We start from the raw sequence: 23,260 nt of genomic DNA, 5'->3' as shown, positions 1-23,260 counted from the left end.
AAGAAACCTTTTGAAAATCATTCTTATTCTGAACAGTGACTCTGTCTGAGACTACAGGAGCATTTGTCCAGTGAGAAGCAGCCAAATGGAGTCCCTGCCAACCCTCAGCTACCGGAGTCAGAGGAGAGGCACTCAAGATGGTGGTAGCTCACGTTGCTAGGGCAGCAGTGCTCTGACTGAGATTTAAAAATGCTCTCGATGTGCAAGGACAGGTAGGTTGACCTGGGGAGAGCTGGGAAACCAAAGGCTTTATCAGATTTTAAGAGGTACCTTCTGCTGGATGTGGTGGGTGAAGGCCTTTAATCCCAATCCTTGTGAGGCAGAGGTAAGAGGAATGTTGTGACTTCGAGGCCACCCTGAGACTATGTAGTGAAGTCCAGGTCAGCTCAGGCTAGAGTGAGACCCTGCCTCAAAAAAACAAAAAGAAAAACCCAAAAACAACAACAACAACAAAGCACCTTCTCTTCTTTCCCCCACTTTCCTCCTGACACGGCATTACTTCCCTCATCCAAAGATGGGCCCGGGGCTGGGGAGATGGCTCCGTGGATAAAGCACTTGCCATGCACGCAGGAGTACCCAAGTTAAGATCCACAGAGCCCACATACAACTGGATGATGTAGCACCTCGGGGCTGGAGAGATGGCTTAGCAATCTGTATGCCTACAAAGCCTGAGGACCGAGGTACAATTCCCCAGAACCCACATAAGCCAGATGCACATGGTGGCGCATGCATCTGTAGTTTGTTAGCAGTGGCTAGGAGCTCTGGCTCTCCCTCCCCCTCCCTCCATCCCCCCCCCCCTCTCTTTTTGGTTTTTCGAGGTAGGGTCTCACTCTAGCCCAGGCTGACCTGGAATTCACTATGGAATCTCAGGGTGGCCTGGAACTCATGGCAATCCTATCTCTGCCTCCCGAGTGCTGGGATTAAAGGCATGTGCGGCTCAGCCATTCTCTCTCTCTTATAAATAAGTAAAATTAAATTTAAAAAGAAAAAAAGCAGCAGCAGAAATAGGAGAACTTGCTAGAAGCTTATAGGCTAGCTGGCTGATGAATGCAGCGCTGAACAATGAAAGACCCTGCTTCCAAGAAGGTGGAAGGTAAGGACTGACCCCCAAAGCTGTCCTGTGACCTCCACATGTGCACTGTGACATGTGCACACCTGTATGCACACATATGAACATGCACACACAAAACACACACAAAAAATAAAAACAAATAATGAAAGGATGCCTGGGCCACTCAGCCAGAGCTCATCAGCTACAGGGCGCCAGCTCTGCCTGAAATTTTGGGCTGGACAGATAGGAGCCTGAGCTCTGGAGTCAACAGGCTAGATTAAGAATCCTAACCCTTCCCCAGCAAGAGTGACTTCATCCTTCCAGATCAGCACTGTGCAAGAGACGGCCGGGAATAAGCACGTCCGCTGCGCTCGGGAGGTCTGCATGCTAACAGGGCCCTTGCAGCACATGTCTCGTCCCCATTGTCTTTCTTCTTCCTGAAAGAGTCCTGCAGCTTTTACTTGCTCTGCTAGAAACCACATGCTATGAAGGCAGACAGAGGACATCATGTGAAGGCAAGGACTGTGACAGGTGACTCAGAGTTACGATTCACCATGGTCCTCGCCCGTCAGCAGGCTCTACTGCCAACAGCAATGCTGATCCCTAGCACTGTGCCTTTCCGAGGGCAGGGTCAAAGCCTGGGGCCACTCAGGCAGGTGGTACAACTGAACCCCGGTATCCCACGTTCCCAGGGTAAGGATAAGAAAACCAGTGCAGAGCCTCCGTTAACAATCAAACATGTCTGCTTTCTTAGAGCAGCCAATGCTGCACTTGGAAAGTGTACAGATTAATCCTAGGATGCGAGCAGAGTCTAATTCTACCTTGACTTTCTCCTTCCAGTCTTATTCCTCAACCTCTGTTGTAGACAATTTCATTTTACAAACACCAGCCCCTCTCCTTTATTATGGCAAGAGCACCCTGACTTTGTGTGGAAGAACCACCATCTCTCTCCGAGTCTCATCTGGTACCTGAGTACGACAGACTGGTGGTCCCTGACTCCAGGAAGGGAGTGAGTGCACAGCCTCAGGCTTCAGCTTCTTCTCTTCTGCCAGCATGACTGATTTAGAGGAATGGCACATGACCGACAGTCAGGTCACCACAGCCAGCAGGGCTCCACGCTGGCTCAGGGACTGAACTAACAGGGAGGCAGACTCCTGGGTTTTGCATGATGTAAGAGTAGAAAGATGGAGGCTACAGCCTGAGCTACTGACTGTGTAGGCAGCAAGCCCAGAAGAAGGCAGTGCTGAGACTGAGGCGGGAAACCAGTGAGCTCTGAATGTACCCCATAAGCAGGCAGCACTGGCCCTGGCCCTTCCAGTCAGCTCTGAGAGAAAGCACGTGTCCTTTTCCACCTCAACTAGCTGACTAGCTGAGGCATTAGATTCTTTGTCACAGGTAACAGCAAGTCCCAACTGACACATTCTGAGAAGTCCAAAACGAAACCACTCATCATGCCACCAACTTCCAGCCTTTCTACCTTTGACACCGATCAAGAAGGGGCCTCTGTTCCCCTAGGCTGGCTTATGGCAGGATCATCTATCTATGAACACACTACTGGCTGCTTGCAACTGTGCGCTGGTCCAGGATTTCACAGAATCAGCATCTCTTTATCACTTCATAAACCTAAGCCAGGCATGATGGTAGATGCCTGTAATCCCAGCACTCAGGAGACTTAGGGTAGGAGCAGTGTGCTTCAAGGCCAGCCTGGGCTAAATAATGAGTTCCTTGTCATCCTGGACTAGGATGTGATTCTGCCCTCCCACCAAAAAAAAAACCCCACATAAATCTACTGGCTGCATAATAAAACTTTGTCACCCACAAGAACAGAGAAACAGTAGTGACACCCACACCTTTGAAAATTTTCAATATTTATACTCCAAAATACAGGATGAGTAACGCTTACTCAAAATGCTTAGGATCAAAAGTGTTTCACATTCTGTAGGTTTGGGAATGTTAGAATAACTGTGTGAACTTGATTGGTTGAACAGTCTTTTTTCTTTTTTGATGAGAGAGAGAACAAGGGGGAAGGGAGAGAATCGGAACGCCAGGATCTCTAGACACTAAAATCGAACTCCAAATGCATGCACTACCTTGTGCACATGTGCAACCTTGCACGCTTGCATCTCCTTGTGCGTCTGGCTTAGGTAGGACCTGGAGAGTCGAATATGGGTCTTCAGGCTTCACAGGCAAGTGCCTTAACTGCTAAGCCATCTTTCCAGCCCTGGTTGAGCATTCTAAACTACAAAATGTTCCCTAAACAGAAGCTTTCAGCAATGTATTTTTTATTTTTTGGTTTTTCAATGTAGGGTCTCACTCTAGCCCAGGTTGACCTGGAACTCATGATGTAGTCTCAGAGTTAGAAATGTATTTAAGACACAAATATGACTCACACTAAACATTAGCCAAATCCAGCAAGGTAAAGCAAACTGAAATGGAAGCAAAAGCTGATAGAAAATGAAGACTCACCAATCAAGGACCGGACAGGATTGTCCTTCTCTTCAATGCTTGAAAACTGACCAACAAGATTAGCTTGAACCTCAGTATTTAAAGGTGGCGAGCCTCTCTCTTTCAGGGCCTCATTAATCTCAACACAAGTCTGAACACCAATGGAATTCAGGGCTTCCTTCAAGTTAAAGGTCCTATAAAACATAGAGCAAATCCTATCAGGGCTTCCTTCAAGTTAAAGGTCCTATAAAACATAGAGCAAATCCTATCAGGGCAAATTTTCATTCTTAAGGTAATTTTTGGTTTGTTTTAAAACATACCCACTTATATCAAATGTTTACCAATTTTTTCTTATACCAACAATAATTACTTCTCTTAGGATAAGTATAGAAAATAGCAGCTCCTCCCAATTACCACCCCACTCATAGAACAGATCTTTCAGTACCTGTGTACTTAGTGCCTGAATAGGAAAGCAAGAACAGAAAAGCATGGTCCCTAAAAGCAGTCTGAAACCCCATTTACAATACAGATTATCAGAAAGGGACAGAAAATATCATTTCTCAAAAAAAAAAAAACAAAAACAAAAACAAAAACCACTGGTCTTAAGTGGATTCATTCCAAAGACATCCAGAGGCCAAATTACCCAAAACTCTAGAGACAGCACAACCAAAAACAGTAAATTCCCCATTGTTACTCTCAATGATGAATAATCTCAAATACAGTAAATAAGGACTGGGTTATTTAATTACTAAGAGAAGGACTTAATAAGGACATATGCTAAATCCTCTACACAAGCAAATAACTGTAACTGCTCTAATCCAAAATGGGTCTTTATGGTGAGTCTCTGCAAAACGGGATTCTTGGGTGAGATAGGAGAAGGTCTGATGAGAAGAGGCAGATACGGAGAGAATTAGAACTTAATCTCTACTGTCAGACAAAACCTTGCTTCAAATCGAGGTTCTAGCACCAAACCTGCTACATGCCTGTGTGAACTCTCAGCAGTTGGTCAAGAACATAGTGAATGTTTAACGAGAAGGGACAAAAGAATGGTATGTTGCTATTGTCATTACTGATGTCAATAAATTTGGTGTTCGATCCTGGATCACAGTGGACCAGCCTTTGGAGCTCTCCAGCCCCAAGGTAGGTAGATAGTTTTAGAAAATCTTTACCTCCTGGTTCTCTTACCCACTCAAAGTACCACTCTAGCTTTCTCTTGCTCTTAATCACTATGGCTTAAGCTAAAGGAAAAATTAAATTTTAGTACACGCCAAGGTGACATCTGGGTCAACTGGTGATTTAGAACCATCTGCTCTATTATATTATGAATGCTATTGTCCATTTCATAATGAGGCTACTTGTACACTGATGACCTTATTCCCTGGCAAAGAAGAAAAATTAAATAAAACAGCCAGATAAACAGCCAACTGAAACCATAATCAGGACAACTTAACAACTACACAATTAGATACTAACATTCACTGAGCACGTACCATGCCAGACCCCTGTGCTAAGAGTTTCCCATGAAATATGTTTGCACAATTCCAAACTAGATAAAATTATTACTATTTCCTATTTGCAAGTGAGCAAATGAGGCTCAGAGGGACTTGGGAACTTGTTCAATCATACATAACAAGACCACAGTAGAGCTGAGTTTAATCCCTGTTCATGTGATCTGACAGCCTGTCCTCTGAGTAACGAGTTTCTATTTGTTGCTATAGCACTCGGCAACACTGCGTGTTCACTAACAGCTTGAAAGTGACTGTCGTGGACTGTGAGGAGATCCTGAGATGGCCCGACTGCAAGCAAAGGGTTTGTTTCAGCGTAGGTCTTGGGTCCTGGAATATGAACGTCACTAATGTAGCAGAAAGGACGGGGCCTTAGTCAGACCCAGGCCAAGGCTTGGTTTGCCCTTTTCTTTCTGCTCACCCCCATGGCGAATCCTATCCATCAAGTTTCAGCTCAAAATCCTGAGCCCTTGGACTTATTCTGGGGTTTTATCAGTTGATTTGTGCACTGAGCAGTGGGGAGCACAGCGGCATCGCCCTTCGGCAGCAGGAATGAAGACCCGGCTCAGAAAACACCTGCAAGGCGTGCCAGCTGGGGAGCGGACATGAGACTCCTGGGAACATCTGGCTAAAGACGAAACTAGGCACCAGACGGATGCAATTGCAATGGGAAGACTTCTGTGCAAAATCTAAGTGGGATTCTAGCATTCAGTGGAAGTGTCTAGAATACTGGAGATGAGTTTAGCAGAAAAGAAAATTTTCAAGGCTGCTTCTCCATCTCTAAAGACTTCCAGCAGGTTGAAGTCATGAAGTCAGTAATCATTCATTGAACAATGATGAAACAAAGTGGGCGTGGTGTCACACACCTTTAAGCCCAGCACTTGGGAGGCAGAGGTAGGAGGATTGCCATGAGTTCAAGGCCAGCCTGAGACTACACAGTGAATTCCAGGTCAGCCTGGGCTAGAATGAGACCCTAACTCGTAAAATGAAAAGAAAAGAAAAAATAACAACAACAAAAAAAAAAACAACAAGCAAACAAAAATCCAGCCACTGAACCTAGAAACCCACTGTGACCGGCAAGTCTCAATGCTGGGCTCAGTGGATTTTTTGGGTTTTGTTTTTACCCCACAGGACTGTCAAAGAAAACTCTTGTACATACCCACTGAAAGGGGAGACATGACACTCATCCCTGCGCTAGCCCTGGAAAACACCCTGCCTTCCTATGAAAGGACATCCAGGATGTCAGAGATGTGAAAGAAATTCCAGAAGTGATAAGCGTACGGTAAGCTCTGAAGCACAATTGTGAAAGTTGTGACTATCACATCCAGATGTCCTAGGTTACATTCATTGTCCGAAACACACATAGAGCCTTGAGCACATGAGGGAACAGACACAAACACAAGGAACTTACACTTTATTCATGCCTTCAAGTAGAACAGCTGAAATCCTTTTTAACCTGTTTGCAAGCTCAGGCAGGCCTTCTGTAATAGCACCCACCATGTTGTTGGTAATTAGGGACAAGCAGGCAATAATTTTCAATTGATTCAGCTTTTCTGTCAGCTCTTGAAGTCGTATTTCATCTGTTATGAGTGTCTAGTGTATTTATTTAAAATGTAAAAAATAGAAAGAAAATCATAATACTATGAAAATGTAAGACAGGCAATGGCATATCCAAACTCCCATTTCATTTGATTTTAAACCATATGTAACACAGACAGGCTAGCTGACTCAAAGTCCAAACTTTCTAATTAAAATAGTGGAAAGTTGAGGGGAGGAAAAACTTACCTCTGGTAAGCCTTTTTTCTGATAATCCCACTGTAGTAGTTTCAAGAAACTGTTATGTAGGATCAGCATAGGGCTCAGGCTTGGTGAGCTGGCTTCAGCCCCAGGACTTACAGCAGTCTCCGAATTTAGTAATTCTTCATCTATAGATTCTTTTAGCCATTCTGTAGTTTGCTTGAGAGCATCTAAGAGTGAAAAAACATTTTCATCCTGAGCTCCGAGTGTCTGATTCAAACTGTCACCTCCCCAAGATGCAGACTTATGTTTACATGCCAAGAACAATTATCATTCTTTTTAAAAAATATTTATTTATTTGCAAGCAGAGAAATGGGAGGGGGGATGAATCGGGTCCCTCTGTCACTGCAAACTCCAGATACATGTGCCACTTTGTGCGTCTGGCTCTCTACATGGGTACTGGGAAATTGAACCTATGCCTGCAGGCTTTGTAAGAAAGAGCCTTTAATTGTTGAGCCATCTCCCCAGCCCCTCCTATCATATAGTATTTGCAGACTCCAGCTTACACACAGAAGCTGTAACTGAAATGATCAGACATACCTGTCAGAAAAGCCACTTGAGAGGAGGACTGAGTGTGTCAAGATGACAGGCTGTTGCAAGCGTTCAGACAAGAGTAAGTGGAGAGCTGGGGAGATGGCTTAGCAGTTAAGGCACTTGCCTGCAAAGCCTAAAGACCCAAGTTCAATTCCCCAGTACCCACATAAGCTAGATGCACAAGGTGGCACATGTGTCTGGAGCTCCTTTTGCAGTGACTACAGGCCCTAGTACACCCATTCTATCTGTCTTTCTTTCTCTCTCAAATAGATATTAAGAAAAAAAGAGTAACTAGAAAAGAGCAATGCAATGGAGGACAAAGGGTAAGGAATGAGAAATGTTACGTAGGGGGAACAGGCCTTCACGAATGCTTGAATGCAGCAAATCAGCAGTTTGTAGGGTCCTCCCACAGCTGAGCGAATGCGAGGCCCAGTCCTCAGAATGGAGCGCAGGCTAGCGAGGCCTGACGTGCAGCCGTCCCATGATGCCCTAGAGGCCACCAGCCACCTTTTGATTGTCAAATCCACAAAGACCTTTTGTTTCTTAGCTGATCATCCTTGCCCCTCTGAAAACATCCTCCTGGATTCTTCCTTGTCCTGTTTTCTGTAATTCATCACTGGCTTCCTGCAGCTGTCCTGCGTTTCGTTAAGAGGCCTTCTCTTCCTCAGCCCGCTCCGTACATGATGGTGTCTAGTCAGCGTGAATTTCCTACTCCTCATCGTCACCAGAGATTGCTCTCCATTTCAAGGCTTCCATTCTATCCACAACCCCCAACCCCGAGGCTCTCACATCTTTATCTCCAGGCCTCACTTCTTTCTCAAGCTTTTGGTTTCCTCTTGTGTAGAATGAGCAAGCGGGGAGAGAAAAATTGAATGTGAAATTGGGAACAGATGCCCAGGTAGCACACTGCTACCAAATGCTTCTATCAGGTCCAAGGTTTAACGAAGCTCAAGAAACAAACAGAAAAGAATCTCAGAGGCTGGTGAGATGGCTCACTGGTTAAAGCACTTGCTTGTAAAGCCTGATGGCCCAGGTTTCATTGTCCAGTACCCGTGTAAAAAGCCAGGTGCACAAAGTGGCACATGCAACTGGAGTTCATTTGCAGTAGCAGAAGATTCCTGGTATGCCCATACCCATTCTCTGTCTGCCTTTTTTCTGGGGGGGGGGCGGGAAGATGTTTGAGATAGGGGCTCATTCTAGCCCAGGCTGACCTGGCCTTCACTATATAGTCTCAGGGTGACCTTGAACTCAAGGCGATCCCCTCCTACCTCTGCCTCCTGAGTGCTGGGATTAAGAAAGGTATGTGCCGTCATATTGGATGTGTCTGCCTCTTTCAGTCACTGCCTCAAATTATTATTATTATTTGGTTTATTTTTTTATTATTTACTTATTTATTTGTTTTTTTGAGGTAGGATTTCACTCTGGTCCAGACTGACCTGGAATTCACTATGTAGTCTCAGGGTGGCCTTGAACTCATGGCAATCCTCCTACCTCTGCCTCCCGAGTGCTGGGATTAAAGGTGTGCGCCACCACGCCCAGTTTATTATTTGGTTTATTGAGGTAGGGTCTTGCTCTAGCCCAGGCTGACCTAGAATTCACTATGTAGTCTCAAACTCACAACGATCCTCCTACCTCTGACTCCTGAGTGCTGGAATTAAAGGTGTGTGCCACCATACCTGGCTCAAATTTAAAAAAAAAACAAAAACTTATGACTATAGACAATAGTGAAAGAATGAGGAAGTAATCAGCTTCTAGTAAATTTACTTACCTTTGCTTTTTAAAAAATGACTTTCATTTTACTTTTTTCCACACATACAAATTCACACATATTTACAGGTACAGAATAGTGTCATACAATAAGATGTTCAGCTCCTAAGAGTCCAGTCAGTTAAAAAATTTTTTTTCCCTTTTTTTTAATGTATGGTCTTGCTCTAGCCCAGGCTGACCTGGAATGCACTATGTATACAGTCTTGGGATGGCCTCGAACTCATGGCAATCTTTCTACCTGTCTCCTGAGTACTGGGATTAAAGACGTGTGCCACCTTGCCCAGCTTTATATTTACTTGAGAGAGTGGCACAGAGAGAAAGAGGCAGAGAGAAAGAAAGAGACAGAGAGAGAATGGACACACCAGGGCCTCTAGCCATTGCAAACAAACTCCAGGCACATGTGCCACCTTGTGCATCTGGTTATGTGGGTACTGGGGAATCGAACCCAAGAGCCTTAACTGCTAAGCAGTCTCTCCAGCCCCCAGTTTTCTTTTTAATTTTTAAAAATTTATTTCAGAGGCAGTGAGATAAAGAGGCAGAGAGAGGGGGGTAGGGAGAGGGGGACAGAGAGAATGGGCACACCATGTCCTCTAGCTATTGCATATGAACTCCAGATGCATGTGCTACCATGTGCATCTGGCTTAGGTGGGTCCTGGGGAATTGAATCTGGGTCTTTTGGCTTTGAAGGCAAGTGCCTTAACCATCTCTCCAGCCCTGGTCAGTTTTTTAATTGTGGTGTTTCAATGGAGGGTCTTTCTCTAGCCTAGGCTGACTGGAATTCTCAGGCTGGCCTGGAACTCTCAGTAATCTTCCTATTTCCGCCTCCCAAGTGCTGGAATTAAAGGTATGCACCGTCATGCCCAGCCCAGTTTTGACCATACCATATCTGTGCCCCAAGTACCCCAAACAAGATACAAACCGTTTTCATTGCCCCAGAAGGTTCCCTCATCTCCCTTCCTCGTTGATTTGCACTCAACTACTTTTACTGCTAACGTCATGGTATAGCTTGACTTTCTAGAGTTTAACATAAATGCAGTCATATATGCTTAGTTCACTTTTCAAGCTTATCCATGTTGACTTATATGTCAACAGTTCATTCTTCCTTTTTAGGGCTTTGAAAAACAACTTCTAATTTTGAAATAGTTCAAGACAAAAGAAGGTGTAAAAATAGCAGTACAGAGAATTTCTGCATACTGTTTCACCAAGCTGCCTGCAAGGATATCATTATACATAGCACCACAGTATATTGTCAAATCCAGGGGATGGACTGGTACAGTATCACTAACTTGGATACAGACTTTATTTGGGTTTTACATGCATTACTTATGCATGTATAGTCTAATTCTGCATTAAATATGTGTCACTAGACAAAGTGGCACATGTGTCTGAGTTCGTTTGCAGTGGCTCAAGGCCCTGGCACATTCATTCTCTCTCTCTCTGCCTGAAAATAAATTTTAAAATATTTTTTAAAATGCGTCCCTGGAGTGATGAGGTCTTGCATTCATGCCTTTTAAAGCACGTGACTCTTAAGTTTTACTACTATCTGGACCACAGTTAGCAGCAGGTGCTTGGCAGCTATCCTGAGTGGAAGCTCCTTGCTACCAGCAGATTCTGCCGACATCCAGCTACCTCAGCAGATGCTCACTTCAAGTGGGGCGGCCCACGGAACAAAACAAGCACAGCACAATTCCCAGGGGCTCAAGTGCGACTCCCTGTTTACTGAAGCCAAAAATATCCTGGAGCACAGACATTTCTTTGGGCCATCATGAAATAGACCTTCCAACTCCGGACCTACAGGAGTGTGTCAGTCTGACTCCTGACATTTTGGTCCTTGCTGCCTAAACACCACAGGGGTGTTTGGTGGCACTCCTGGCCTCTGCCCACTGGATGACAGTGGTACTCTATGTTCCTCCAGCCCCAACCCTGCCAGACTGGGACAGTCAAAGGCACCTCTAGACATGGTTCAATGTCCACTTAGAGACTGAGAACCTCCGATTCCCACGGTGATGTGCATTTATTTACTGCTGCTCACACGAGCTCCCTTCAGCTCTGAATTACTTATCCCTTACATCATGGGCCAAATGGAATCATACTGGGGACTGTTCCAGGAGGCTTCAAGTTTAGAGGTAATATTTCTCTACTGGGCTATCTGCCTTAGGGCAAAATTCACTTTATTTTTCAATTTATTTTTATATAGAGAGAGAACTGGCATGGCAGTGCCTTCGGCCACTGAAAAAGAACTCCTGTGCATCTGGCACAATCCTGGGGAATAGAACCTAGGTCCTTTGGCTTTGCCAGCAAATACCTCAACCAATAATCCATCTCTCCAGCCCAAAACTCACTTCATTTTCTGTCAGATCTGGTTCTAAGATTTACCACTAGCAACAAATTGCTTTTTATATTACAGTTCTCATAAAGTACATATTTGGTAGAATTTTTAAGTGGCAACAGCTAAGTGCAGACTGAACACAGATAGACTGAAAATAAAAAAGGAACCAAGAGAAAAAAACAAAGTAGATTGAAATTCCTCCTCAAACATTTAAATACATGCACGTGCACACACACACACACCCCACACACACATTGTGTGTGGGGTGTGTGTGTGTAGGTGGGGGTGCGTGTGCATGTATATAGAGGCCAAAGGTCAACATCAGGTATCTTTCTCAATTCCTTCCCATTTCGTTTGGTCTCATTAACCTGGAGCTTTTGACTTTAAAGAATGTGTGGCAATGCCTATGTGAGACTGTCCTAGCACATTAAACAAGTTTACTTATTGAGTTCAGTCCTTCTGCATTAAAAATGTGTCACTGGAAAGATGAGGTCTTGAGCCCGGCGTGGTGGTGCACACCTTTAAATCCCAGCCCTTGGGAGGCAGAGGTAGGAGGATCACTGTGAGTTTGAGGCCACCCTGAGACTATGTAGTGAATTCCAGGTCAGCCTGAGCTAGACTGAGCTCCTACCTCGAAGAAAAAAAAAAAGATGACGTCTTGGGTCAGACGCTAGATTCCTGGCCAGGAGGGACCCCTTCATCTCCATCTCTCCAGTAATGGAGTCAGAGGTACATGGAAGCCCATGAGGCTTTTACATGAGTGCTGGGGATCTGAATTCAGGTTATCGGGCTTGTGCAGCAAGCCCTTTATTGAGAGAAACACCGTCCTAGCTTGAACAGGGATAATCTGTGAGTAGCTCTGTTTGCCACTGAAGGCACACCACCCCCAGAATCGCAACTGTTTCTTTACAGTTGGCAAATGCTGTTTCTTTTGTGTGTGGGGGGGTGGGAGTTGCTGGTTGTTTACAATGATGTAAGAGACCTGCAGTCTTTCATCTAGAGAATACCCAACAGAGAAAGTGGGATGGAAATCAACATGAATAGGACTACAATGTGGCCGTAATAAGCCTTTGGATTGCAAGTTTAATCATTTACAGCTGACACATTTAAAAGCTCATTTAGCTACTTCCAACAAAAGCAACAGTACTCAGTTCTGGCTGCCTTTAAGATCACCCAGGGAGCTTTAAAAAAAAAAAAGTTGTGATCCTGGGCACAACTCCTGCAGAATCTGATTTAATCAGGCCAAGGTGGGGCCCAGGCCTGACTAAATGCCCCAGGTGGTTCTAATGCACACGCTGGTAAGGCAATGCAGGCGAGCTTACAGGGAAAAGTTGCTTTTCTTTCTGAGATTCCCCTCCTACTGGCTAGCATACGAAGAGCCTCTCCCCTTGCTCATTTATTCAATGGTAACACTGAGGACCTACTATGTGCTGGGTATTGTCTCAAATACAGGGATTTATAAATGAGTAAACACAGCCCTTGTACTTGGAGTTCCTAGTGGAACAGGAAATAAAACAGGCATACACAATGACATCACAGCTGAATTTAGTTAAATGCCCCATTTTCAGTTAGAAAAATGTAGTCCCCATCCATGACATCTTTTCTTTTTTGCCTAGTAACATTTCACCTTCTGTTCTTTCGGTACTGATTTTTTTTAATGTCATTTCTCCTCATTTCATGTTTTCTTTTGTAACTATCAATTAAGAGGGCCCTCCTCCTCCCAGACAGATGGGCTTAGCTGAGTCATACGCCTACTGGATTCTTTTCAGACTCAATGTGACCAACACTGAACACTATGACAGTCATTTTCTCTGGTTTTTTCCTGCCCACATGCCTAGTTTGCATGTACACGTTAGCTACTCCTTGGATCCTCTGGATGCTCTCTCCCCAGCCTGCTCTCTGCTGCTTAGGGTGTGAGATGGAAGAAAGCAGCAAAGCTCACAGCTTAGTCTGGACGTGGGCTTGGCCAGCCCAAGCGCGGCTCCAAGTCAGCCGAGCAGCACTGTCTTCTTGTGGTCTTTCCTTTTATTTGCTTTGTTTCTTTTGTTTGTGTTTATTCAAACAGGTTCTATCTCACAGTAATCCCCCTGCCTGAGCCTTCTGAGTTCTGGAATCACAGGTGGGAGCCATATCTGGCTCAGTGTACCCTAAATGCCTTACGTGCCAGGCAAAGGTCATCACAATGGCATCGGATATATTTCATTGGGTTTCTGAAAGAATACGAAATTAGGCTCATGAAAACACTATCAGATAGATTATCTAAATAAATAATTTCTGAGTATCTTAAATTACTCATTGTTCTTCATCTCAACAAAGAGGTGGCCTTTTTACTCTTGATATGGGTAACTGAGTTGCTGGACCTAATGTCACTTTGCTGATGTTCAGTATGGACATCTTGCGACGGCTCAAGGTTTCCTGAGTGTACTCTAAACATGGCAGTTTTATCAAAATCTCTCCTTAGGCAAAAGAAAACATTAGAGGGCTAGAGAGATGGCTTAGCAGTTAAGGTGTCTGTCTGTGAAGCCTAGGGACCCAGGTTTGATTTCCCAGTACCCACATAAACAAGATGCATAATGATGCAAGTGTGCAAAATCACATGCATATAAGGGGGCACATGTACCTGGAGTTCAACTACAGTGGTGTGCCAATTCTCACTCTCTCACGCTTGCATAAAAAAGTCAGTCTGCTGAACTTGTGTCAAAAAATATATAAATATACACAAAAATCTAGTAATACTTTTGTCCTTCTGTGCGTGATACTCTTATTTTGATATTAGGGCACAGGGACAAACTTAGCAGAGCAACTTGGAGATATAATCAGCAACTGACATACACTCTGCTTCCTACACTTTTGAATTCTCTAGCTGGGTAAAAATGACCTATTTCTTGGCTAGATTTGTTATATTCCTGAATCTCTAGAAATAGCCAAGTTAATGAAAGGTAAAAATGTATAGGTCACTATCTCTGCATTTTAAGGAGAGAAGCAAATAATTTCAGATGAACAAAGTTATAACTGAACCCCACATTAATGGTTTTGCCCAAGAATCAAAGCTATCTAGTGTGGGTACATTTATAGACACAGGCACACATAACGAAGACCAGCCTCAGGAAGCTGATGCTAAGAACAGGACAGTCACATTCAGGTTTCAGAATGAGGTTCCATGCATGGTTCGCGTTCTCCTAATCCTTCTCCCATTGGAGCTAAAACAACAGAGCCCTTGAGGTCGCAGACAGATCGTGATTAACTGAATCCCAGAGGCTGCTGTCAGGGTTGCCAATGAACAGCTGGCCAGCCTCCTGTCCGCTATCCACGGACATCTCAGTCTCCTCCATAAAATAAAGCGGTAATAGGACCTACTTCACTGGGTACTTGTGAGGGGTCAAGAAGTATTTTCTTAGCCCCATTCTTCTCTAGATTCCCTCTTGTCCATAAATTCAATAAAACCACTCCTTTAAGATTATCGTTTATCAGGGCTGTGGAGATGGCTCAGTGATTAAGGTGCTTGCTTACAAAGCCTAACAGCCCATGTTCGGTTCTCCAGTACCCACATAAAGCCAGACGCACAAAGTGGCTCATGTGCCTGGAGTTTGTTTGCAGCAACAGAAGGCCCTGACCCAGCCATGCTCTGTCTCTTTCTCAAATAAAATAACTTTTTTGGTGGGAGGGAGGGTTCAAAGTAGGGTCTCACTCTAGCCCAGGCTGACCTGGAATTTTAGTCTCAGGCTGGCCTGGACCTCATGGCGATAATCTTACCTCTGCCTGCCAAGTGGTGGGACTAAAGGCCTGTGCTACCATGCCAGGCAAGAATGAGAGAGAGAGAGAAATTAAAAAAAAAAAAAAAGATTATTAATCTTCAGGAGTCAAACACAGTCAAGCCTCGGCCTGCATCTTTCTAGAACATGTAGCAGCACTTGTCATGTGCACGCACAGCTCCCTTACCTTCTCCAAATACTTTCTTCACTCCCTAATAGACTAGACTACTCTCTTAGCCTTCACTGCTGGGCCTCCTCCTCACCTCACCTCGCCTCTACATGCTGGAATGTTCCGCCTCTGGATTCACTCTGCAGGCAATTTACCTTGTGTAATAAAAGTTATAAGCACAGTAACCACAGAGCCAGGCTGTGCAGATCCATACTTCACAAGTTAGATAAGTATAGTAAGGTTGTGATGTCCATGTTAAAAGGGACAAAACATGCTTAACAGGAAGCCTCAAGTTCTTATATTTTTCACCCAATTTCCATGTAAGTACACAACGTATTTTTACTTACCTGGAGTTTCTTCTAAAATTTCTTGGAACTTGCTTCTCTCATATTCTACCAGCTGACGCTGAATGTGTGGTCTAATATTTCTAATGGCAAAATTGACCTGGTCCATTTTCATGAGGTCCAAGACATGGAATATTTGTCTAAAATGGTGAGAATTAAAATAGAGATGCGATTAAGAAGTTGAAATCCATCCTGCGTTACAGGCTGGAAAGACAAACGTGGCTCTGAAGCTGCGCAGTCACTTTTCATAGCAGGTCACCCATGGGTCTTCCACACACAGTGTTTACTGTAGCAGGCTGCTTAGAGTCCCTTGAGCTGATCCACTACTACCAGTCAGAAACTAAGTATCAAAAACAATTAGAAAAATTCAGGAACTTTCACTTTTTTTTGTTTGTTTTGTTTTTCAAGGTAGCATCTCACTCTGGTCCAGGCTCCACTGCATTCTGGTAGGCTGTGTGACTAGTCACAGTCAAGGGAATATGCCCCTTCCGGGTTGAGGAGTTTATACCCTGGGTATGAACCTCGGCAGTCTCTTTCCATTGACAGGGACACCCAAAGACTGGGGAGCCCAAGCCTCTGAAAACAATGTGGAAAGTGCCAGACCAACAACCCCAGAGTCAGACACAAGTGCAAACCAAACTTTTATTGGTTAGATCACCGAGAATCCAGGGTTTATGTGTTACAGCAGTCAGTGGCTTCCTCACCCATCCTTGACAAGATTAAGACGCCTGTTGTAGGCCGAAGGCCATCCATCCACTCCTCCCAGAGCATTCAGTATGACTGTTCAACGAGCACAATTGATTGCTTGAGGTCTGTCTCCCCCTCATTCCTCTAACTCCCTGGAGTTGGGCTCACTGCAGGGCTCTAGCCAAAACTCTACACACTCTCCAAATGCCTGACTTGCTCCCAGTTTACTTAGCTGTCTTTCTGGTGCCCAGAATATTCGCCTTTCTCTTTGAACGAACACTATGATATTGTAAGAAAACATCTATAGAACAAGTGCTAACCTCAGCAGCTCCACAATGTCGTCAGTGGCCTTCAAGTCTCTGATGACCTGGTCCCGCACAGGAGCACACATCTTTCCCATTGTACTGATGACATAGTTGGCCAGGCCTTGGATGTCCACAGCACTGTGCTCAGCCTGCTGCCTGAGGAGGTCTATGTCCAAAACTTCACAGATCTGGTTGTAAAGCTGGCTCCTTCCCCCGGGAGTAAGAAAAGAGAGAAGACTCTACACAGGGAAAGAAAGGAAGATTAGCAGCATCGCATCATTTTATGCAGAAAGGTGGTCGCTTTCCAGTTCATTGTCTAGATACTCAAGTTTCCTGTCCACACAGCAATGCCCCTGACAGCACACCCAGTGTCTCTTCCCAGCAGGGAGTCTGAGATACTCAATCTCTCCATGGTGAGAAGAAAACTCTACTTCCGGAAGCAAGTTCCCCACTGTGGCAAATGACTGATGCTTTCAGAATATAAACCATAGGAAGGAAGCAGAGTATCTCAGAGCACTTCCAGATGTCTTCAGGCAGGGAGGAAAAGAAGGAACAAGCTGTAGATCAAGGCTCACAAAGAACTCTTAAGAGGTGAAAATACCATATGGGATTCATTAAATCTAATTTATAGACAATATATGACTATACAAGCCAGCTGTTTACTATACGGAAAACTGCACTTGGATACACAGTGCATGGTTGGGAACATGTGTTCTGAGCCAGGAATTTTCAGTTCAAATTCCTCTTGTTTCTCAAAGTTTTTTGGCCCTGGGTGAGTTAGGGAACTTGGTTTCCTTATAAAATAACAGGAATAACTACATTGGTAAATTAGATGAATAATCTATCACGGTGTAGATCAAGAGTCATGTAAACGTCAGCTACGATGACAACTGTCTCATTTACCCTTTGGAACTGCCGCTGAACACCCGCAAACTGAGACTTGAGAAAAACACAAGCCCATTACTACCCCAGGCCTAACTCCAAAGTCTTGTCCAGAGTTCTACACAGTGCCCTCAGCTGCCCACCACTCCATTCTTCTAGCCTCCACCCTACACCAGGAAGTGCACATCTAAAAACAAAACAAAACAAAAAAACTGCTAGTGATTGTTCAGTTTTTCTCTTTGCTTTCTTTTTTGGTTTTATCTAGGTAGTCTTACTCTAGCCTAAACTGACCTGGAGTTCACTGTGTATCACTGAGCTGTCCCCAACTCATAGTGATCCTCCTCCCCCAGGCTCCTGAGTGCTGGGATTAAAGGCATGCACCACCATGCGAGGCTTATTCTCAGGTGTTTTTTTTTTTTTTTTTAAAATACATGATCCAAACCACAAGCTATGAAGCAGTCTTTTGGAGGGGGAAACTAATTGTTACAGTCAAAATGTTTGCACCCCACCCCAAAATTCCTATGTTGAAACCAAATCCCTGAGACTGTTCTGGAGATGGAGCCTTTGGGAGGTCACACAAGTAGTCATCATGAATGTGATTAGTGACTGCAGAGACCCTAGAAGGCTGGCTCCCTTGCCCTCTTCAACCTGTGAGGATGCAGCAAGGAAGTATCGTCTATGGACCAGCAATCAGGCTTCACCAGACACCAAATCAGATGGTATGTTGGTATTAGATTTTTCAGCCTTTCATGCTGTAAGAAATTCCTATTGCCTTATGAGCTATCCAGTCTATGGGAAGCTATCCTAGAGACCCCAATGGACTGACATTAGTTGATATAAACATCAACTTGCCTCTCTGATTTCTTCAAACAGTCTGATGGCATGCTCATACTCAGGAGGCTCAGCACTGAGCTCTGCTTTCAGGACATCCCAGAAGGCTTGGTGAACAATGCGCCTCATTTGACCAGCCAGGCTACAGGAATGAAACAGACCCTTTCAAAATAAGCACTGCTTTCCCTGATTATAAGAGACCCATGTTCACTGTAGACATCACAGAAAATGCATTGAAAAATAGAACAAAACTCACCCTTAATCCCATTCTTAATCTCCGGACCTATTTCCCTTGTTCAAAACATGGGCACTATATCACCTAATACTCAGGGGCTGGAGAGATGGCTTAGCAGTTAAGGCGCTTGCCTGCAAAGCCAAAGGACCTCAGTTCGATTCCCCAGGACCCACATAAGCCTGATGCACAAGGTGGCGCATGAATCTGGAGTTTGTTTGCAGTTGGCTGGAAGCCCTGGCATGCCCATTCTCTTCCTCTCTCTACCTCTTTCCCTCTCTCAAATAAATAAATAGAATATTTTTAAAAAGAATACTTAGTATGCACTTTCTTCATCCAATACTCTGCCCTAAGTTCTTCCTCTGGACTCTTTGAATGTCTCCTTAGTGTAACCTTCAGTGGCTTCCTAAGATCCTGTCCTAAGGAGATGTATCGCAGTGTAGCTGGCCATTCTACACAGATCCTTAGACGTGTCCCATTGTTCAGGGATGAGGTGACCATGCTGCTCGTTCCTCAATAGCTGGCACAGCAGGGACAGAACAGGATGACCCCAAGGAGACATGCTTCTGAATGCCAGCCACCTTCTCTTAGATGTGTCCCAGTTAGGTCATCCAGTCTTCCTAGGAAGAGCTCACAGCAGAATCAGCGGCCACCTTGTGCAAGCCCTTATGCCAATGCGTTAGAACAGGTGCACACTAGAATACTCATTCCCACGGAATTATTCATCAGCTTGCCACAGGCTGTTACAGAAGCGTGCGTTTCACTGCACTGTACTTAATGAGGAGTCTTGTTCTCTATCCAGCAATAGATTTATCAGGCAGAGGCCACGACTCTTGGTTTAGGTACTTGCCATTGACCTACTGCAGGGCCTGCCACTTGGTGAGTATTCAAAGAATGCTTAGTGAGTATGTCTGCTAATTTCTCTTCTCAAAGTACAAACGGTTAAGTACATAACAGACTATGAGGGTTGAAAGTTAGCTTTCTGCTGAATGTAGTTTATAAATATTATATCCTACTTAACAACCTTATGCTAGTCATTGGAACAGGGATTCATTTAATAGAAGTATCATTTCCAGTGCTGAGACCCTCATGGACAACTCAGAACAAGGAGAAAGGCAAACACTGGGCTCTTGAGCTCATGGGCTGCACACACCTGGCTGGAATGGGCCAAGGAGAAGTGAGCTAAAACATTCTTCACACAGAGCATCACTGTTGACAATGATGTTTTCCTGTAGGCTAAAATATACACCTTAGCACTTTAATTTTCTGAAGAGGTGCGTGGAAGAGTAATGACCAGTTATAATTTATCAAATCATTTAGAAACATTTCTACTAGGTATGAGAAACCTAATATTACCATGTTTTTTAGAAGGAAAATATGTGATAAAATTGGGATCAGTCACAATTTAAAACAAAAGACCTAGCCATTATAAAGGGCTGTCTGGGGGAGAGGGGGAAATCAAAGCTCATAACACGCTGATTCCTTCTTAAACGAAGGCCTGGACTACAGTAAAACCCTACCTTGAAAAGCCAAAATAAAAAAAAAAAAATCATAAATTGTCTTAACTAATGAGGAGTCATTACAATTGGCACTGTGAAGTTGAAAACTCTCCAATACCCACGAGCCCACTTTCCCTCTAGGGTTATTCATAGCAATGGGCTCAAGACTTTCCTCCCAGTTTTCCTAGGGAATTGTGAGCCATGGATGCCAGAGGCTGAGGTAGATATAAGAGCATGGTCCCTAGGATGGATGGACCAGCCTTGTGCAGCCCATTTCCACCTCCAGATGTTCTGGATGGCCTACCCTTAAGAGTTCAGTGATTCGAGTGTATTTGCATATCCTTCACATTTTGAACATGTATCTTGATTAACTGAACATCCCACATCAGGTACATGCTAGGCCATGGGGACAGAGCAGAAAATAATCCAGGTGGAGTTCCATTGTTAATGATGTTTCTAGGACAGTGAGGGTGGGAGACATGGACGTAAAATTACAAGAATTCTTAGCAAAAAGGTGATGAGGGAGGCCATAGCAAGGGGTTATTTACAGTCTATGAGGTTCGGAAACATCTGGACAATTTTTCTTTGTCCTCAGGAAGTGACAGATAAGCTGGGTTCAAAAGACAATGGTAAATGTACTCTAGAGGAATTTTTGTATTAGTAAATGTAAGACACTGTTAGAGAACTAAATAATGTTTGTCCCTTGTGGATATTGTTTAGGAACTTCCAGCAATGAGGGTAATTTACACAAGAGCACACAGAATTCTTGAGCATGAGCCGGGCGTGGCGGCACATGCCTTTAATCCCAGCACTCGGGAGGTAGGAGGATCAGGAGGATCACTGTGAGTTCGAGGCCACCCTGAGACTACATAATGAATTCCAGGTCAGCCTGGGCTAGAGTGAGACCCTACCTCGATAAACAAACAAAACAAAACAACAACAACAAATGAAAACAGAATTCTTGAGCATGATTTACACAACAAAGGCTTCCTGGTTACCTGTTCTCTGGGATGGCATCTTCCTCCAATCTGAAGTTCTCATTGACAGCAATTTCATGAGCAAGAGACAGGTTTGTTAAGTTCTTGGCTGTAGCCATCACTTCATCAAATGTTATGACCCTGGGAGGGCTTGTTGCTGAGAGAGACAAAGGTCAGGGCTGGGGAGATGGCTCAGTGACAAAGCTTTTATAGGCAAACATGCACACAAGTACACAAACAAAAATTATTTGTTAAAAAACAAAAGTCAGAGTTTGATTTGTTTCAATGTACCTTTCAGGGGTTTATGAGTAAAGAATATACACACTAGAATAGGTGGACTAACTTACTCATAGATAAATACTTCAAAAATTCAAGCACTCCTTCAGGAGCTCCAGTTAACCTATCTGATAACTTTCACATGTTCCTAAGACATTCAAATAGGCCTATAAAACCTCTTTTAAAAAGTAAACACCTGGGCTGGAGAGATGGCTTAGCGGTTAAGCGCTTGCCTGTGAAGCCTAAGGACCCCGGTTCGAGGCTCGGTTCCCCAGGTCCCACATTAGCCAGATGCACAAGGGGGCGCACGCGTCTGGAGTTCGTTTGCAGAGGCTGGAAGCCCTGGCGCGCCCATTCTCTCTCTCCCTCTATCTGTCTTTCTCTCTGTGTCTGTTGCTCTCAAATAAATAAATAAATAAAATTTTTTTTAAAAAAAAGAAGTGAACACCTTGGGCTAGAGGAATGGCTAGATAGTAAAAGCCAAAGGACCCAGATTCAATGCCCCAGGACCCATGTAAGCCAGATGCACAAAGTGGCACATGCTTCTGGAGTTTGTTTGCAGTAGTTACAGGCTCTGGTGTCCCCATTTTCTGTCTCTCAAATAAATAAATATTTTTAAAAAAGAAAGAACAAGATTTAAGTAAATACCTTACTTTTAGCACCTATTAACACTTGTATTTATTTATATGCATGAATACAGAAATTGCTAAGAATATATATGTGTGTATGGAGGGATAATGATGTGGCAAAGGGCCGCTGCCAGCTATGCTTCTGACTCTACTGTAAGCCTAAGAGAACCCCTTTCCTACCTTACGTGGCTTCCTGCCAGGTATTTTATCACAGCAACTAGAAAGACGCTAACACAGCAGGGCACCTCAGTGGCTATGCTTTCAGAGAACCTTCCCAAGATCGCTCCACGCCTCCGCAGTGCTGCGCTGCAGCGTCTGCAAAGGACAGAGGTCTGCGCTCTGCTCTCAGCTTCGAAAACCCCATCGCACGCTAAGGCCAACACCCTCGCCACCCCCACCTGCACCCCCGCTGCTCACAGGCCGGAGAGCTGGATTTGCTGGAGGAATCGCTCATGAAGCTCTGCCTGGAACTGTGCTCATAGTCGCTGAGCGAAGCCATGCTTTCTGAGAACCGCAAAGAACCCGCATCGCTCTGCTGGTCCTCGTCCACATCCTGCCTGTCGTCGTTGAAGGGCATGCTGGGTCACTCGGGTACGGACACACAGAGGAAAGCGCCTGCACAGACAAGAAGACCTCAGTCAACATTCCAAGTTCCTTCCACTGGTCTTCCCACGTGCTTCTTACAGTGTTGGCAACGGTGCCTGTAGGTGTAACAGAGAAGACAAGGACCCAACCGATTAACTTGTCCTCCCAGAACGCTGGCCAAACTGTCATTAGGACATAAAGACAGCCACCCACAAAAGGAGTTCCACAGCCGTCAGTGCGGAGTGATGCAGGGACATGTGTGTTAAACAATGACAGATATGTTTAGGGCAGTGTGCAGAGCACAGATGTTCTCCTGACTTGGCTGCTAAAACAAGGGAAGGGCGGGGCTCCTGGGTCAGACTGCTTATTCTGTCTCGGGGTGGTCACTCAAACCACCTGCTTTATCATAAGGTGAATATGGACTAAAGACCCAGAAGGACTGATTCCATTAAAGAGCTTGGAACAGAGCTCAAATGTTAGTCAGCATTGTTCTACTACTGTTTTATTTTATTTTATTTTTATTTAAGAGAAAGAAAAAGAAAATGGGCATGCCAGTGCCTTCTGCCACTGCAAATGAACTCCAGACATATGTGCCACCTTGTGTGTCTGGCTTTCCATGGACACTGGGAATTGAACCCTGGACCAGAAGACTTTGAAAGCTTGC

The 23,260-nt window shown here is 44.5% G+C and overlaps 1 protein-coding gene across 2 annotated transcripts in view; it reads right to left on the bottom strand.

Annotated features, from left to right (window-relative positions):
* Positions 1-23,260, bottom strand: part of Tcp11l2 (t-complex 11 like 2) — a 37,773-nt gene that overhangs the window by 3,940 nt on the left and 10,573 nt on the right. Inside the window, exons 2-9 of one of the 2 annotated variants that reach the window (XM_045153125.1) lie at positions 22,429-22,712; positions 21,128-21,263; positions 18,420-18,540; positions 16,701-16,924; positions 15,697-15,833; positions 6,787-6,968; positions 6,413-6,594; positions 3,518-3,690 (exon numbers count right to left, since the gene is read on the bottom strand). In XM_045153125.1, coding sequence (XP_045009060.1) covers positions 3,518-3,690; positions 6,413-6,594; positions 6,787-6,968; positions 15,697-15,833; positions 16,701-16,924; positions 18,420-18,540; positions 21,128-21,263; positions 22,429-22,588 — 1,315 coding nt within the window. In that variant the 5' untranslated portion in view covers positions 22,589-22,712. The remainder of the gene's footprint in view (positions 1-3,517; positions 3,691-6,412; positions 6,595-6,786; positions 6,969-15,696; positions 15,834-16,700; positions 16,925-18,419; positions 18,541-21,127; positions 21,264-22,428; positions 22,713-23,260) is intronic. The other variant, XM_004650572.2, reaches the window with a different exon arrangement.

The sequence above is a fragment of the Jaculus jaculus genome, chromosome 6, assembly GCF_020740685.1.
Source record: "Jaculus jaculus isolate mJacJac1 chromosome 6, mJacJac1.mat.Y.cur, whole genome shotgun sequence".
NCBI classification, from domain to species: Eukaryota; Metazoa; Chordata; class Mammalia; order Rodentia; family Dipodidae; genus Jaculus; species Jaculus jaculus.
This window is presented reverse-complemented; position numbering and strand designations above follow the sequence as displayed.